Consider the following 17,436-nt stretch of genomic DNA (forward strand, 5'->3'; position numbering starts at 1 on the left):
AGCAACCCGTCATCTCTTCTCCTTCATTTCATTTGGCCATAATTCTAAGTTAAAGGTGCAATTTATTAAAAATTGGCCACCTTTTGAATTCACACTCAAAACGGGGAAGCACATCACCATAGTAACCGCGAGCTGCATGGCTGACTGAGCTAACTAGCTTACGGCAGCTACAGTTTGCAGCTGTTAGTGGTCCAGACAGGGAGGTCTGAGTAGCATTACGGGACAGGACAGGCAGAGGCTAGCTGGTTAGCATGCTGAGGTAAGTAGACACCAGCATGTCTTTGAGATATTATCAAAAATCGTATTTCTAAACATTCTTGTTTTCTGTTTTGTTTTTTTGCCAGGTAGGCTAATCCAAATATGTAGCTAGCAAAACAAAGAGCCCCATTTATATTCTAAGCAGTCATTTTTAGCATGTTCATTGTTTCAGTTGCAAAGAAATGAATGACAAAAATCCTTCAAATACAATACTTTTTTTAATCATTTTTCACACTGGAATGGATACTTGAAAAAAGAAATCTTTCACAACTATATACAAATTTGCTTCAATTTCATAAATCTGCTCATCAGCTAATTTCCTGGGAACACAAACACACAAAGTACAATTGGTTTACTTGAACTAATGCTACACATTGATAAAACCCCTAAAAGCGCTATCAAGCCAAAAATATTTTGTCAACAAATAACGGTCCTGTGTTTTAAAACACAGCTCTTGTGCTCATATCCAGGTAGGACCCCTGGGGGTGAGTGTGGCCATGCTGGTGCTGTCTGTACAGATGCCTGAAGGGGATGGAGAGGGATGGGTGAGGGTCCTGACAAATCCGGAGAGGATAGGACGGGAAAGCAGGGTAGAGAGATTGGGGAGGGTTGGAGGTGGGAAGATTGGAGGGAAGCGATGGATCCAGCTGAGGGAGAAGAGATGGGTGGTGCAGCACCATCTCCGGGCGGTAGGGGGCGTTATGATTGAATTGAGGGATGGCACCTATTTCCACTGGAGGGTATGAAGAGGAAGTGGAGGAGGAAGTGGAGTGATTGGGCATATTTTGAGGGTGGGCTGTTGGTGGCAACGAGGACGCAGACTGCTGGAAGGAGGAGGCCAAGCAGGAGGAGGGCTGGAAAGGAGGGTGAGGAAGGGAGGATGATGGGTGAGTGAAGGAGGAGTGAGGGAAGGCAGCAGCGAGGGCAGGAGTCTGGGCTTGGTGGCCCAGATTCGGGAGGTGCAGGGCAGGGTGGGCAGAGCTGGGCGGTACATTTGGAAAAGACAGATTTTGCATGTGTGGGGGGACGGAGGCGAAGGCAAAAGATGCTGGAGCAGTGTGAGAGGGGAGGGAGCAATGCATGATGGGAGCTGGTTGGTTTTGGTGAGCGGTAACTGGAGCAAGAGGAATATTTGAATCAACAAACGCTGCTGAGCTTTGATCACCAGGTGCGTTATTCCCACAAGGCTGGGCGAGCAGAGACTGAGCCAATATCTGGCCCTGGAGACTTGACTGACAGGTGGAGGGCGGGGCAGAAAAAGAGGCGTCCGCAGGTGTGTGCGGGCTGATTACCTCCGGGATGGTGTGATAGGTGTTGGCAGAGGGGGAGGAGGACAGAAGCGGCTGTGGCGAGGATGAGTTAGAGGGAGGCGGAGTGGGGAAGGTGAAGGAGGTCTGCTGCAGAGACGGCGTGGTGCTAGAGGGGGAGGAGAGCGCGGGGGAGGAGGCGAGAATGGAGGGATAGTCGATAGGAGGCTGAGGATTGGATGCATCTGAAGAGTTGGGGACAGGAGGGAGGGAGGAGAAGGGGGAGGACTGAGAAAGGGTAGCCGTGGGGAAAGAGGAGGAGTCAGGCTGAGCGGCGGGGAAGGTGGAGGTGTAAGCTGGTTCACCAATAGTGTCGGATCTGTGGAGGAGAAAAAGAAGTGTATACATGAATTTGATGTACAGCTAGCTGAGCTAACCAGCATGGCAGCTAAAGTTAGCACCCCCTATATGTTGTGAACTGTACAGGTGGTCACTTCTAACACATTGCGCTTTTAAGGACCATTTTTTCAACCAAAATGAAAATTTAAATTTCAAGGAACAGTTTACATTTTGGTAATTCACTCATCCCCCCCAACTTGCTGGGAGTTAAGATGAAAGTATTAATGCCACTCTCAAATCCGTTTGACTAATTTAAACCTGAACGCAAGTGACATTTCGCTTAGCTTAGCATAAAGACTGGAATCAGGTGGAAAAAGCTAGCCTTGCTCTGGGCAAATGTAACAAAATATAACTCCACTATTTATCACTTAACTTCTCACTAACACCTACCTTTCAATCATACTATTGGCCACCTCACTCCCTGGTGTGCTCTGCATCCCACTGGCCATCGAGATGCCAATATCAGACATCTGGGACGCCATGAACGCCTGGCCAAGGTCGAGTTGCTGCTCCGGGACCAGCGTATCGTGATAGGAGGCCTCCTCTGGTCTGTAGCCACAGGTGGGATCGGGCAGCGGGGGCAGAGAGGCCAGAGCGAGGGCCTGCAGGTCTGTGGTGTTGGGGGTGGCGGTTATGGGCTGCGGCAGAAGCTCAGCAGAGTCGCATGGATCACAGTTCACTGAGAGGGACAGAACGAAAAGTGGGGACGGTTTAGGAAAAGGCGATCCAGGAAGTGGCAAAATAAGATCCGAATTCATGACTTAAATTGGTGCAAGTGTGTTAACCCTGCTCACCAATATCCAAGGTTTCTGTCAGTGTGGACATTTTGCGCTTCTGTCTTGCATCTCTTTGTCTGCAGGGGAAAAATAAAAAAACAGTTTAGATTGTCCGTATGTTTGCAACGATTAAAACTGTATGTATATCTGTATGTGTGTGTTTCTCTGTAAATTACTTTTTACTGTTCATGCCTTCCTCTCTGAAGCCTTTTGCAAACGGGTTGGCGTTGATCTTCAGCTCCGTGATCTGAAAACAACAAAAAAGAATCTTACAGTTTGTTCGCATTCTCTTCTTCTTATATTCTTCTTATATTCTTCTTATATATATATATATATTTGTTTTATTTTGGTACCTTGTTGTTCTGGTAGGCGGTGACTGTGATAAACTGGGTCTCAGGGAAAACAAAGGAGTGTTGACCTCCGCCCCACCTCAGCACATCTCTGGCTTCGATCACATGAATTCTGGGCTGGTAGCGATGCAGCGAGTGTAAAATTATCTGCAGAGGAGAAAGGAAATTTGCTCAAAATGCCCCATGAAGGCAAAATCTGCCAGTCAGCGCTTGGTACTATGTTTCTGCTGTGCTTACGTGTCCCTGTGTGTCCAGTGTGTTGTTGGTGAGCTTGGCATAGTGAAACGAGATGGTGCGGCTCTGCCAGTGAGCCCCAGTGGCCGGCGAGTCCGGGTGGATGAAGACTCGGTCGGGTAGCCTCGCCTCGGCACCACCAACGGCCTGCCAACCGCCGCCCTGGAAACGGTAGCGGGAGCTGTCTGCCGGGACGATGTCCAGGAGGAGGATGTAACGGAGAGATGGGTTCAGGCCCGAGACTTTCAACTTCAGCCCAGGGAACATGCGCCTGGGAGAAAGAAGGAGAGGAGGCCGGAGTGAGCTCACTTTCATTTCACCCCATGAATTCATTCATGTGCCGTTTAAGTATTCACATTTTTAGCGGGCACATTTCAGGCCATGCTTTCTGTAGAACATAGTGATGAGGGCAGAGATGAAAAGAGGATCGTGGGAAAATGCAAAAAACAATGTAAGAAATAGAATTGAAAAAGTTGCAGAGAAGAAATGAACCTAATGGTTAAAATGGTTAAATATGGAAGATTAAGAGTTAAGCTATAGACAGAGTGTGAGGTCAAAGGTCTTTGCACTATCTCCTCTCACCTGCCCTTCTTGGTGATGATCATCTCCGTCCCCACTGTACTGAACTGTTTCCATAGAGACGCGTTCTCCAGCTCCATCCTCACGTCCTCTTTCGGGGTTTTGGCAGCGGGCTCGTTGGGGACAGGGGGAGGGGCCAGAAGCCTCTGGGGCAGGGCCTTGGTCGCCACGTCACAGGCGGGAGGCGGGTACATCGGCATGTGAGCCGGACCCTGCCGGTCTGTGGGAACACACACAAAACCACGATTAAATGCAGGTACCTCATATAAAAATATTCACCTGCATGCTGAAAAAATGGAAAGAGCTGAATCCAATCTCTCTTGAGGCTGGTTGACAAAAACAAACAAATTTGAATGCTTTTACTGTATTGAATGTATCATCAACGTCAAATGAAGGAAAGCTCTGGTCTGGAAGCCCTTTAACTCTGCTAAAATACTGCAGAACATCGCAGGTGATGTAAAAAGCCCTATAGTTGGACATTTTTTTTTTTTTTTAGCAAAACATCCTATGGCCTCTCCCGTCCTAGAGATATCTAGGAATAGAACATGTCCTCCCCCACAGATGAAAAGGTGACACAGAGAAACATCTCCTCAAAGAGAACTACGTCTGTTTATATGGGTCACCTTCAAACTACACCCCCCTTCAGTAAATAAGCAGTGTTGTCTGTATTTCCTCTGCCAGAGAGGAATTCTTCTTTCTTTTTTGCTCATTTAAAAAAATGTTTAATACATTTGTTATTCTGATCATTTGTTTTGGATTATCAACCCTCCCTTGTTTTATTTTGGGAGATTGAGATTACCTGTTTTTCTCAAATTTTCCTCATTTAACCAGTTTCATTCTGATCTTATATTCACATTTGTATCCAGTTGGTGCTTTTTCTTGCAAATGTACTGCTTTTTTTTTTTTACATTCGAGATAAATTATCAATATTCAGCGTTTGGAGTTTATTTTAAAATGTTCACTACTCCTGTGGTAACAGACTGACCAATAGGAAGCTTTTGACCAGGGCTGCCCCTGTCACAAGCTTCCCACAAAAAAAGAAAAAAATACCAAATTTATAATGTTATAATAATATGAATTATCTTTGTAAAAAATAATCGAATATACATGCATATTAGATTATCATTTCTAATATAGATCAGATTATATCTCTATTCTGTGTGCTTTTGCCTCGTGGCTCACCGTAAATTGAGAAATTTTAGCCATCCAGGGGAAAAAGTTTGGGCACCCCCTGTTCTTGACCAGTTATTCACGGACACACCTAAGTTAGCCTGACGCCTCTGTACCTGATGAAGACCCACTTTTTAATCTTAGATAAACAGTCAGGATATTGAAAGCAAACTGTTTTAGAAGCATTCAAACACGTTTCTTTGTGGGTATCGTATCTAGTTCCATCGCTCACACTCTGGTGCATGAACACACACTCACCTCTGTAGAAGCAGTCTCCGATCCTCTGCGGTCCCAGAGTCAGACTGGGGTACATTTCCACGCTCAGCATTTTCCTTGTGTGTGTGTCTGTGTGTGTTTGTCCCTTAATTCGTCCTCTTCACCTGCTGCAATGTAACATTTCCCTCTTCAATTCTCGCTGTCTCCTTCGGTTGAGCAGGAAATCTCTTCTTAAAGTTCCTGTCCTTTCCCTCTGCCGTGGTTTGCTACAAATGCCCACGGTGGTGAATCGCTCTGTTAAATAGGTGTGTGGGTCTTCACACATGAGGCCAAATGGCCTTCTCTTTTTGCCTCCCTGCCTCACGACACTCTTCTCCCCTTCTGCTCCTGCTTGATAAACACAAACACTCATATCAAAGCTGATTTGAAACATCTTGAGTTTACTTTAGAGTGGGAAAAGTTATGTGCTTTGTTATTTCATGTCGGTAGAGGTAGGAGAAGTACTTCCACTCCAGTATTGCTTTGAGTTATTTGTGTTTTACTTTTGGTGCTTTGGAAATTCTTTTTCACTACATTTCAAAAGGCAAAAACATTGTGTTTTATTTGCAGTTACTAAATGCCAGAAAACTCTGTAATATAAATAGTTTTGCTATAAGTTGAACCACCAAAATATGATATAAAGTAGTTCAAATTTGCTCTACTTCTAAAATTAAAATTCTGCTTACACATTAATGCATCAACAAGTAAACTATACTCAATATATAAATGATATTTATATATATGTGATGAGTAAATTTCATCTGCACTGCTACAGTATTTAAACATTTATTTTTTGATCTATTTCTTACAAAAGAAACAGTCTCTGAGGAATCCGTTATGCACATTTATCCTCACTTGTAGTCTTGAATATAGTGTTTACTCTGAGGGTGTGTAGATGCCATTTTTAATAATATTTTTCTGTGATTTATTCAATAATTCTGGGAAATGCTATTCAAATTTCAACTGGCCTCTGCACACACACACACACAGAATTGTGTTTTACTGGCAGCTCCCCTGTGGCTGTTTGACGACTTGATGACATGTTTCTTCCTCTCACCGCTCTGCTTATTAGGCTCCCTCAGCAGGGAGTCGGGCCTCGAATGAATGAAGGTGGAAGAGGAAGAGAGTTTGGCCGACAGCTGCAATTTGGCCGCAAAGGCAAACTTGAGTGTCTAGAAGGTTGTATGAGAAGTTTGAATTCAGGAATGAGCCCGGTCTTGAAGTTGATTAAGGGAAAACATTTCCTATAATAATCAACACTCTTTACCACTGTTGACTCAATTCTGTAAAATTCTGCTGTTTTGTGAAGGGGGCTTGGTGAGCAGACAGTATGGAAGACAATGAAACACGCAGCGTAGACCACACACACAAACCTCTGTTGGTAGTTCCAGACAGCCTGCTGCTTAGTGAGAGTTGTGGAGGATACTGAGTTACTTCTGAAATGTAAATCTACCACAATTTGAGAAAACTCCATTGCAAAGAGCAGCGACAGCAGTGGAAAATGTTACTTAAGCAAAAGTGCTGAAGTATAGTAGTAAATGTGGGCCAACTCATCATTAAGCCGGGTCTCTTTTGTGCTATATTTATATGTTGGTGGATTTTTATTACTGAACCACTTGGATTCAAGATTTCAGCAGCATTTTAATATTCCTTCCAGAGGGAGCTATTTATAAACATTTGATATACTTTCTTTGGCAGTTTAACCTACAGCAAAATCATATTCTATCTATCTACCTATCTATGGTCACTCTCTATAAGTTTCTTATGTAAAAGAGTAAAATAGAAATGTTTTGTCCCACTGAAATATTGTTACACAGCAGCACATCAGCATACAGACATAATGTCAAAATATTACTTAAGTAAACAATAAAGTGTCTGATTCAAAATGTATCAAAGTATCAAAAGTATAAGTAAAAGTACATTTTACATACTGTACACTGACATGTATATATGTATACACTTCATACTATGGATCGACTGATTACCCGCCTAGTCGATTACTGGATCAGATTTTTTTTTTTTAATTATTGGAATCAATCAATCCATCTTTATTTTTTAACTGATGGCCAATAACATACATTAGCTCAAAAAGTGCAGTGCTTTGGCTCTGATGCAGCAAGCTCCAAAGTAACTAATAACCTAATTTATCAAATAAATCTTGTGATCAGAAGATCAGAAACTAGAAATACTCAATTAAAGTACCTCCAAATTGTACTCCAGTCAGTGTCCTTAGTAACATTACATCACCGGTTACATGACAGCATTGGATTTGAGGATATATGTGTCTAAGCTGCACAAAATGTTAAAAGGCAGAGAGGAAATAAGGGGTCAGTATGACAACCAGCTGTAATATGGTTTCAGATTTCTTCAGCTCAAAGTAGTCGACTGCGAAAAAAACACAGTTCTTTCGGTTTTATTATTTTCAGGTAGTTATTTTACTGGCCGCAGTCAATGGGTTCCCCGTTCTGATTTTGCTGCTTAATCTTGAATTCAGTGGTCAAAACAAATCCTCACAAAAGAGTTAAACATGCAAGAGGCACTGATGCTTTTTGGAGGACTGGTCAACAGACCATGGGGGCTCTTTATCAGAGGATTACAGTTACATCATGAGTCGGGCCTTTTCAACTTAAGTGGACAACAGGATAAACTGTGAGGCTTTGTCTGTCTGGGAGATTTTATGTGAGGACTAAATGCTTCTCTAAAAAAACAAGGGCCCAAATCTACCTGCTCAGACACTCCTGCCACTATAAGAGCAACAGCTGGGATCACATTACAGGGGTGAATTCTAAATGTTGTTCTAGTTGTTGTTTTCCTTCTCCATTTGTGCGCGCATGTATACGTGTGTTTGTCAGCGGGGATAAAAGCGAGTGAGGGGGCGAGAGGAAGCGGAGGTGTGAACGCCATGCTGAGAGTAAAGTCATTACCTTGATGGGGGCAGCGAGGTGTGCGTGACGTCTCTTAATGTTTTTACGAACTGACAGGTGCTGCAGCCACCAGACTCTGTAATGGCTGCTGATGGGGATTGTTACTGATGTTGTTTTCTTGCCATTATGGGAGCAAGGGGGGGGGAAGGTGCTGTGTGCTGTTTGCAGTGCATTAAGTTTTAGCATAGGCCTGCTCTTTGACGTGGATGTGCTAAGTGGTTTGATTTCCACCTTCGTTTGCTTACTGAGGTCTAAAGGTTAGGTATAACATATCATAAACTGCCCTTTAGATTTTCATTTCCGGCTCAGCGTTGATGCAGATGCTCCTGCTGTCTGAACACTCCCTGCAAATCAGAAGCATGTTTATGATGAACAACCTTTCAATCTGATGAGGATCACTTTTTTTTTCTTTCTTTTTTTTCTGTCCCTGTATGCAGAATGTAAACACTTTTGTTTTTATGGAATTTTTTTTTTTTTATTCATGGATGCTGAAAGTCCCTCTCCACACCGGCACAGGGGGCACTCAAGGTCACTGGTTATTAGGATTAAATCACGCTTTGTGTTGTCCATAAATAAATCCTCTGCATGCAAAACGACACATGCAGATTACATGCTTTTATCTTTGGCTCCCGCGGTGAAATTGAGGTTATCTTTTTTTATCCAACACGCCCACAGTCCATTTTTTTGATCAACCAGATTCAATTTTTATTAAGCGACGGCAGGAGAACATGATAAATAGTACAACATGAACCGAAGACGCCCTATTCATCATAACATGTTGCACAGATAGCGCAGCTGGTTTACAGTCACTGGACTTTTTTTTTTAAGCAATCATGTAACACAAATTAATTTAAAGCAGACATCCCTTAGTGCAGTCAACAATTTTATGCAACAAGACTGACTTGTGCAACTGTTGCTCAAAGTGGGTCAAACCACCTCCAGAGGGTCTCGGTCGGCCTTTGACACCGCCACTGTGACGCTGTCAGGGAGACGCACAGCCAGCTTCTCTCTGAACACGGTCAGAAAGCCCCGCTCACTGTTGCTATGGTCACTGACGATGACACTGGTTCCATTCGCCGAGGCGTCCAGCACTTCGTGGTGGGACATCTCACCTGAACAGCGGATGTAACAATTACATTTGCAGGCATAGTGATGTCGAGCAAATACATTGGCGGCAGGGTGTTGACCTCTACCATGTTGGTGTTTCATGTCTATTGGGACATCTTAACATTTGTTCAACCAAAAAAAATGATAATAACAATAACTGTCAAATACTATGATACCAAGAAACTGTGATCTTTTCTGAGATTCTGAATGAATCTAAACTGGGGTTTTGTTCAAAATGTCTACCTGTGATGTAGAGGTCTGCCTTGACTCCATTCAGTACTGAGGCCCCAGACCCAGCACACACAGCGACAGTACACACAGAGGACTCTGGGAAATATCAGAACAAAGACACACTGACATTTACATCTCTGGACCACTAAGCAAACATCAAAGTTTGATATCAATGCGTGATGTGAATTTGCTTCATTTTGACCAGATTTTAATTAAAAAAAACAATAATTTGTTTGGGTCAGGTGAGCCTGAAATATGTACTGTATTTGTGTTAATTGTTGTATTTAATCTTTTGATAATCTTTTTTTTGACCATCAGGACGTCTGCTGGGCTATTTGGTAATTATTCATATCCTCCACTGTGTTGTTCTGTTTATTTATTTAAGAGTTAATTACCAAGCGTTTTCCCCTGTCCTAGAGCCAAACGGAGGTGACTCAAACCCAAGTGGGACTTCATTTTCTGGATGGCTGTGGCCAAGGTTACAGGCTGGTCCAAAACGCTAAGTCGACCTTGGCCATGGCCCGGAAGAGGGGGCTGCAGGGCACAGAAGATGGCAAGTTTGTAAAAAAGTTTCATTTTCCAGTGATTCGACTATTTCTTAAAAAATGGAAAAAAAACATGGCATTTGCTGAATATCTTCACTGTGCTGTTAGTGCTGCACCTTCTCTAACTTCAGGATGTTGAGGGACAGGCTGGGAGCGTTGTGTCGTAACAGGGTCTGGACACTGGGAGTCAGTGCTGAGTCACTGCAGGTCACACTGACATGGATCCCACTGCTGTCCGGTCTGTTATGAGGGCAAATAAACAGTTTTTCACTTGCGCAAATTAGTGGTGACTTGTGGTTAAACCTACAAATTCTGTGGACCTTACATCAGTAATGACCATGTTCCATTTTAAATGAATGTGTAGTTTCTGTTCTTTGGAGTAAGCGTCCTTTACTCTTGCTGAAAAAAGGAAATTAACCAGACAGATTGCTTGAGTTTGAGCTTGTACTTTGCTGTTAAAGTTGAGTTACCAGCTTCAGGTAACGACACAGGAGACACATGACACAGGGCCTGTGTCTGGCCTCAGGCTCTTTGCAGGAGCTCTGACACCAAAGGTGTGAAATGTTACTCCCAAAATGCATTCACAGGGTAAGTGGCCAGTACAATATAGCAAATCTGGATAGTGTGATGGCAATAGCAGTTTCCTCATTTGAACTGACTCTTAAAATGTTGCACAAACAGTTTTCATGACTTTGAGTAAAACCCAGATTAAATGATAACTGTGGATTAACTCTGAAGGTGTAGGTGCCTGCAGGCTGATTTTATGTTCTACTGAAATTCAGGAACTTGCAATAAAGAGTGACTGAATTAAATCAAAGTCTTTTGAAACTGTTCTGAAGTTCTATTATGTATACTGAGCACAGGTTAACATATGCCTTTTAATTGAAGCCAAGACTGTTATTGCTACAGGTTTCGCAGCTACAGGCTGAGGATATCATATCAAATTCAAAACCTTCTGTATTTATGACTCATTTAGACTCCAAAATATGTAAAAACAGGGCCCAGTTTTAAGTGCTTATCCATACACACATCTTTGGCACACATACTGGTGAGGGAAAACGTGCAGGACCTGTCGACTGAATGTTGTATTGTTGTCCCACTGTCACAAGCCTTCAGTTCCTCCAGAACAGCGTTTAGCTCCTCTGTGTTCTTGACCATAAATTCCAGTTTGTGACTGTGGGAGGAGCCACCGACAGCCTGACTCAGCACAGACACCTGACCGCTACCTAAAAAACAGAAGAAGACACCAGAGATGGAAAAAGAAACTCAGGGGACACGATGGAGGACACTTGGTCAGAATAGTTGACCAGTGGGTCATGGTGTCATGTGTCAAATCATTTTACCCTGTACCTTCATTAAATATGCATGATGAGTGCGTGTGTGTGTAGGTGTGTGTGGCACAATTTCCATTCAGAATGACCTCTTACCAAGTCCCCCGACCAGCCAGTCGTTCACTCCTCCTTTCACACTATCCCACGACGTGTGAGGGGAGAAGATTACTATCCCGGCCTCCACTGCCCGGATCGCCAATCGCTGCTTCCAGTCCTTCTGAACCAGACACTTGATTGGCCGAAACAGCGGAGGGTGATATGAGATAATAAGGTCGCAGCTCATGGCCTCTGCTTCCTCCATGACGGAGTCTGTAAGGTCGTTGGTTAGCAGGATGGTTTTGATGGGCCGAGATTTGCTGGGCTCCACCAGCAGGCCGACGTTGTCCCACGACTCAGCCAGAGACAGAGGAGCAAGCTGCTCCATCACCTGTAGAACTTCTTTCAGCTCCATCAGGCCTGGACTGTGAATATGACCGAGGCAGTGGGTGGAAGAGAAGTGGAGGGATGAGTTTATGGGGAGTAAGGCGTGTTGGCTTTTCAAGAAGCTGTGACCAGGAGTTGACAGAGCACAATATGTTGAGGTGGATATGTTAGTGGTGTAGACAGCAGCCTGAGAGGTCAAGTTCCTCCTGGTACAAAGTCTTCTAAAGGCGGGCGAGAAAAGGTTCCTACATCCAGCCAACATCAGTGGAGACCTGTGTGAACAGAATGATGTAATGAAGTCCAACGTTATCTTCACCTAAATTGCTTCCAGTGATGTAACCAAGTGGCTAAATTGCATTCTGGGTAGTGCAGGTGTCAGGTTTTGAAAAAGTAGAATAGGACGCCCCCTTAGAGATGCAAACTAATCCATACAGAAAGTTATTCATCACTACTCAGGCGACAAGAACATCCGAAACTGCTGAAAAATATTCTGGTTGCTTTCAGCTGGTTCAGTTTTGTTCAGTGGTTCTAACCTGCCACCCCAGTGTGGAAAAAAAAAATCCTCTTCACAACACCAGGAAGAACCTCCAGAAGACTCCCACCAGACTGAATCACCAGTCTGAGCAGTTAGCAACAAATGTAAACAACCTGAACTTTGTGTCTACTGTTAGCCAAATATCTAGCTAATGGATGATGTTGACGATTTCTGAAGCCTCGTGTGTATCAAATTCTTGTTTTACATGAGTAAAGTGCGCCTCCTCTGTTTTAAACCTTGATCGTGGACATAACAGGACCTCCAGTTAAGAGTAGTAACATGTCACTGACTGCGGGGAAGCATGCAGCTAACAGCAGAGCTAGCCAGCTAACATTAGCTGCTATAACACGCCTAATCGCCACCGCGCTACTTGAAAATACAGCATAGACAAGTCGATGTGTGCATGAGTGAGTATTTCATACTTCAGCTTGCCTTTTTACTTCAGAAGTCTACTAGCGCTCTGTTGCCGGACACATTTCTCCTGGGCTGACAGAGAGGCTGCGCTATCTCGAGAACTTGCTTATTGTCCCTTTCCGGCTTCCGTTTCTCCGGGCGGCGGTTTTGATTGGACGGCTGAAATGTCAGTGAATATCATAATGAGCATATTTTGTGCAAAAACTGTTGAAGAATGAGGTTTTCATGAATTACCTTAGGCTGTAACGGTTGTTAACTACATTTCTTTCTAGTTATATCTCACCTTATCGTGGATACAATACATTAAACTGAAGACAACTAATCCACATAATCAGGCTGTAATGAAAACATGGCTACACCTTTGGAACACACTTCATGCACGTATGCTTATATAAAGGTTAATTCAATAAAGGTTGAAGGTTCATTTAATTGTCATTTAACAACACCAGTGTTGTGAATTGATATAGAAGAAAAAGAATGTAAGGATCATCAATATAACAGAGCTGTATGTTATTTAAAAAGCCTCCCATGGACACGTGCTATAAATAAACATCTCTCTATAATTACTTAAAGTGCAGTGAATCTGGTTACAGTGCAAAGCTGTAAGTTGCAGCACCAGTATTACTCTCCATGTCAAATAGATAAACTACACATGTCACCCTAACAACAATCCTTTGTCCAGTATGTGTTAACATTTTAATGTGCCAGCTGCTGAGTAAGACTGTATTTCTTTGCAGGTTGGAAAACTGCATTAAGAACATCAAAAGATCCCTCACAGGTGCGACTAGGGTAAGATGAGCCATTTTTCATATTTAGGATCACTACATCAAGGCAATCATAGTTTTGTCGCAAACTAATATATCTGAATATATTTCAGGATCTTGTGCATCCCCTCAAAGAAACAGAATGAGTGTAAACATAACTGTCGATAATATAGCGCGTCCAAAAAAAGTGGTCTCATGGAACAACTTACTCCGTGTATGGGGTAAATTGAGTAAGTAAGGAAGTTGAGCCATATCACTTTCAAGAGTGAAATATGTTTTTTTGGAAATAAATGTCTAATCACATTACTCATGTGGTTCTTACCTTCACAGAATCCATGACATGTTGCCTTCCTCCTAAATATTTGGTGACATGATCAATGTTTTTTGCCGTTTCCCAGCAACAAGGGGTGACTTAACTTACCCCAGTCTCCTTATACTGGCAGCCCTTTAAGACAAATTGATTCATCACACCCACTCAGTGATATGGGACCTTCTGAGAGACAATGGTCCTTTATATTTACATGCAAAACCATAACTGAACTGTTTCACAATTAGATAAGTGGGGAAAAAAGCAGTTTCCAGTTTGTTCTGATGTTTTTGTTGTTGAAGAAATCATTGACACAAACTAAAGGAAGATTAAACCCTTTGACCCCTGACTCCAGGGGGACCATGAGGCTCCTCTTTGTTGTGATCATGACACTGGATTCAGATTCTGGTCAGTTGTCATGTTTTTGCAGGAACATACTGATATAGTTTTATTCTCTAGTTCTCACAGTGGCTGATTAGAACAAACAGCAACAGTATTTACCACATTTTTTTTTTTGCAAACTGAACTAGAAGTAGTGAATTTCATCAGATGCATCTGAAGGGATTTACTGATCTTTTTATTGTAATCAGATCATCGTCAAAGTTTCCCCATCTGCACGACAGATGACACTCGGGCGTCCCACAGAACAACTTTGCATTCAGCTCAAATAGTAAATAACATGTTACGTACACTATAGCTGCAGGCATTGCGTAACGCTGTGATGTCATAAAACACAGATTAATGTAAACAGGGAAAGACTGGATGACTCTGATAAACTGTGTTAACCCTCACAGAGCAGGTGGCCCGGCAGCAGATAGCCCCGGGCCCGTCCGCTATTTCTCAGAAAGATCATGAGGTCTTTTGGAATAAATAGATAAATGAAATCAGCACACACACACACAAACAAATCAGACAGATATCAATGCTGGGAGATCCGCAGTTCTCATTAACAGCACGGCGGCAGGCTGCTGGGCAGGAGGGCTACCTCTGAACCGAGTCAGAGAGAGACCAAGATGGAGAGAGAGAGGGAGAGATTATTGTGGATTAATGCAATAAAGGTCGATGCTGGATGTTAGAGGGATCAGGAAGGATCAGGGCAAAGGCCGGGCAGCGGGCATTACATCATCTGATTCTTTCTTTGGACTCATCAAGCTCTCTGGCCACTGCACCCCTCAAGTCCACATAGTACCCCCTCTTCTCACACACACTGCACAGTACAAAAACAATGACACAATGTTAATCCCTCCTAAATGACTCTTTCTGTTTCACTCTTAACTGGCCACACACACGCACATACAGACACACACACACAAAAGAGCAGTTTTAAACAACGCAAGAAAGCACTTCTTCATTAAGCACATTGGCGCAGCTATACCCACCTTGTCTAATCTGTGGAGCACCGCCGACAGATGTGTGTTTAGTTATTGGGTCCGTGTTTTCAGGGAGGGAACAGCTTCGCTTTTGTTAATTGGTACTATAAGCCCTCCTGCCCCATCTGTCTGTCCATTCTAAGTTCTGTCCGATTTGTCATTCAGTAACATCTGTCTGGCTGATGTGCACAGACAGATAGAGAGACATCGTGTCCCTGTCCTCGGATTCCCCTTGCAAAAGTGTCCACAAATATCAACACACTGTACTCAGAGTAACTCTCTAAAGGGCTAAAATCTGGGAAATGTACATCTTCTCTCTTTTTTTCACACTTAATACCTAGAAATCTGTTATGCGTAATGTCATGATGTCACAATTTTGGGATGATGTTTATCACATGAGAAGCCTGTCCATTTTTGGTCTCTTTATCCAAAGCCAGGGCAGAGAAGTTACTCAATCCTTAACATTTCTGCCCACAACACAGCGGCACCACTGATGTTTCTGGTTTCCAAATCCCTTCTCTGGCACACGAAATACATACAGATCATTGCATGGATGTATTATACAAGCACAAGTTATGTGTTATTATGCAAGTTGATTTGTAATGGCAGTCATGCCGAGAATGTCAGGCAAAGATTTTGATTACATTACAATGTGACATCACAGATTTTCCGTCATACATTAGTTGTTAACGATCCTACAAGTGAGAATTGGTCATATATAACAAATTCCTACTCTATAGGTGCACCCACCATTTATTAATGCAGGAAGGCCTAATGATTTATTGTTACTTAGTTTAAGAAAAAAAAAAGTAAATTAAAGTTATTCTAGTATGTTTCAGTGCCATTTTAACGAATTGTTTGGATATTTGATGATTACTGGAAGAATAAGATACAAAATGACGTGAATTGTAAATTATTTTGGTCGGCAAATCATGAAATTGTGAAATTTTCATACTGTCTGATGCCAACAGATGCCTTCTGTTTGTTTCACAGGTGCTCTGATGATTATCACCCTGATCTCCGTCACATACGGGGCCCTGGTGTGCAGCGTCCTCGCTATCAAGGAATAGAGGGCAATATATCTACAGAGTAACCGCTAACTGCTGCCAACTCTTGCTTTTGTTAGCTAGGTAGCTCAGTTAGCTGTAGCGGAAGGCTAGGAGTCCCGGGGAAGTGCTCGCACAGGAAGTATGATACCTGATGTGCCGGGGCTAAACATGCTAAACACTGCAGCACAACACACAGACGGCACATTATTCCCTCGCCATCTGCTGATCATTTTAATGAAGTCTTGGTTTTCAACCAAACTTTCGTGCATCTTGCAAACTAAAGTCTCATTAGCTTGCGAAGAATTTGCCAAATTTTGAAGCAGCTTTCGGTTTTCACCAGATGTGCGACACAGCTCACATGCAGACGGGAATCATGTTGCACTGATTCAAATCAGGACTCATGTGCAAAGTGTACTTTTACTTAGATGTTTTATTTTGTATCTTGTTGGATAAGCAGTTCCACATTACAACAAGCCTAGGCTACAAGCTGTTTATATACATACACTTTACATAGTAGTAGTGTTGTCAAAAAAATGATTGAATGATACATAATAATTTTGAACACAAATTTTCAGCAGAATATAGATACACATGTACCAGTAGCAAGTTGACATTCACTGCTGCATAACACAAAAGGGCGTCACTTTGTGTTGAAAAGTGGTGGGGACATAAAAGCTCAGATTAACAATCTTCAACATATCAAATTTAAGGCAATGTAACGGGGAGATTGCATGTGGCCAGAGAAGAGAACTACTGTATGGATACATAATATTATGTATGTTGATATTACAGTGCACAGTTCGCTGATCACATCACATCACACCACTTTTATCCAGTGGTGTTTCTTTTTTGACATAATTTCGTACCAGAATCAGCAGCGGCCAGTTCACTCCAATCTTTTTTTTAGAACATTTGCAACAAATTGTGCTTTTTCAAAGGCGGTGCGGACAAATCTGCCCGTTAGAAACTGTCCCGAGCATCCTAAATGACACCTACGAGTTCACACATACGCTTCCCTCCTCCCGCTCTTCTGACTAAAGTCAAAAGTAAATGAACTTAGATGCTGTTGTGCTCAACACACATTACACAAGCCTTGTTGTATTTATCTTTTCATTAAAGTCTCACTTTTTTCCTCATGATATCAAACATGGTATCGATATGTTTTTGG

The 17,436-nt window shown here is 42.7% G+C and overlaps 2 protein-coding genes and 1 long non-coding RNA gene across 4 annotated transcripts; 1 reads left to right on the forward strand and 2 right to left on the reverse strand.

Annotated features, from left to right (window-relative positions):
• Positions 1–498: 498 nt before the first annotated feature.
• tbx6 (T-box transcription factor 6) lies at positions 499–5,937 on the reverse strand. The gene is made up of 8 exons (XM_037081591.1): positions 5,272–5,937; positions 3,847–4,063; positions 3,268–3,535; positions 3,034–3,177; positions 2,857–2,927; positions 2,699–2,757; positions 2,295–2,583; positions 499–1,884 (listed from the first exon to the last, which is right to left on the reverse strand). Exons 1-8 carry the CDS (start codon positions 5,339–5,341, stop codon positions 699–701), a joined length of 2,304 nt encoding a protein of 767 aa, XP_036937486.1. The 5' UTR covers positions 5,342–5,937; the 3' UTR covers positions 499–698.
• A 2,933-nt stretch (positions 5,938–8,870) lies between these two features.
• On the reverse strand, positions 8,871–12,937 carry nif3l1 (NIF3 NGG1 interacting factor 3-like 1 (S. cerevisiae)). Of its 2 annotated transcripts, none has more exons than XM_037082516.1 (7): positions 12,797–12,937; positions 11,503–12,101; positions 11,145–11,301; positions 10,192–10,315; positions 9,926–10,064; positions 9,543–9,626; positions 8,871–9,304 (listed from the first exon to the last, which is right to left on the reverse strand). In XM_037082516.1, the coding sequence occupies exons 2-7, from the start codon at positions 12,089–12,091 to the stop codon at positions 9,120–9,122; spliced, it is 1,278 nt and encodes a 425-aa protein (XP_036938411.1). In that variant the 5' UTR covers positions 12,092–12,101; positions 12,797–12,937; the 3' UTR covers positions 8,871–9,119. The 2 variants fall into 2 exon arrangements, with proteins under 2 accessions (XP_036938411.1, XP_036938410.1); XM_037082515.1 differs by having other exon boundaries at positions 12,787–12,937.
• Positions 12,108–17,400, forward strand: LOC119010397. The gene is made up of 3 exons (XR_005071962.1): positions 12,108–12,771; positions 13,516–13,567; positions 16,213–17,400. It is a non-coding gene; the product is annotated as an uncharacterized LOC119010397 (long non-coding RNA).
• Positions 17,401–17,436: the final 36 nt, after the last annotated feature.

The sequence above is a fragment of the Acanthopagrus latus genome, chromosome 20 (genome assembly GCF_904848185.1).
Source record: "Acanthopagrus latus isolate v.2019 chromosome 20, fAcaLat1.1, whole genome shotgun sequence".
Taxonomy (NCBI): domain Eukaryota; kingdom Metazoa; phylum Chordata; class Actinopteri; order Spariformes; family Sparidae; genus Acanthopagrus; species Acanthopagrus latus.

Coding starts and splice junctions, on each gene's coding strand:
- tbx6 (XM_037081591.1), bottom strand. CDS start 5,341: ATGCTGAGCGTGGAAATGTACCCCAGTCTGACTCTGGGACCGCAGAGG. Junction 3,178..3,267: donor CACTGGACACACAGGGACAC/GTAAGCACAGCA, acceptor TCTCCTCTGCAG/ATAATTTTACACTCGCTGCA. Junction 1,885..2,294: donor GCCAATAGTATGATTGAAAG/GTAGGTGTTAGT, acceptor TCTCCTCCACAG/ATCCGACACTATTGGTGAAC.
- nif3l1 (XM_037082516.1), bottom strand. CDS start 12,091: ATGTTGGCTGGATGTAGGAACCTTTTCTCGCCCGCCTTTAGAAGACTT. Junction 9,627..9,925: donor AGGACAGGGGAAAACGCTTG/GTAATTAACTCT, acceptor GATATTTCCCAG/AGTCCTCTGTGTGTACTGTC. Junction 9,305..9,542: donor GGCAGACCTCTACATCACAG/GTAGACATTTTG, acceptor TCCGCTGTTCAG/GTGAGATGTCCCACCACGAA.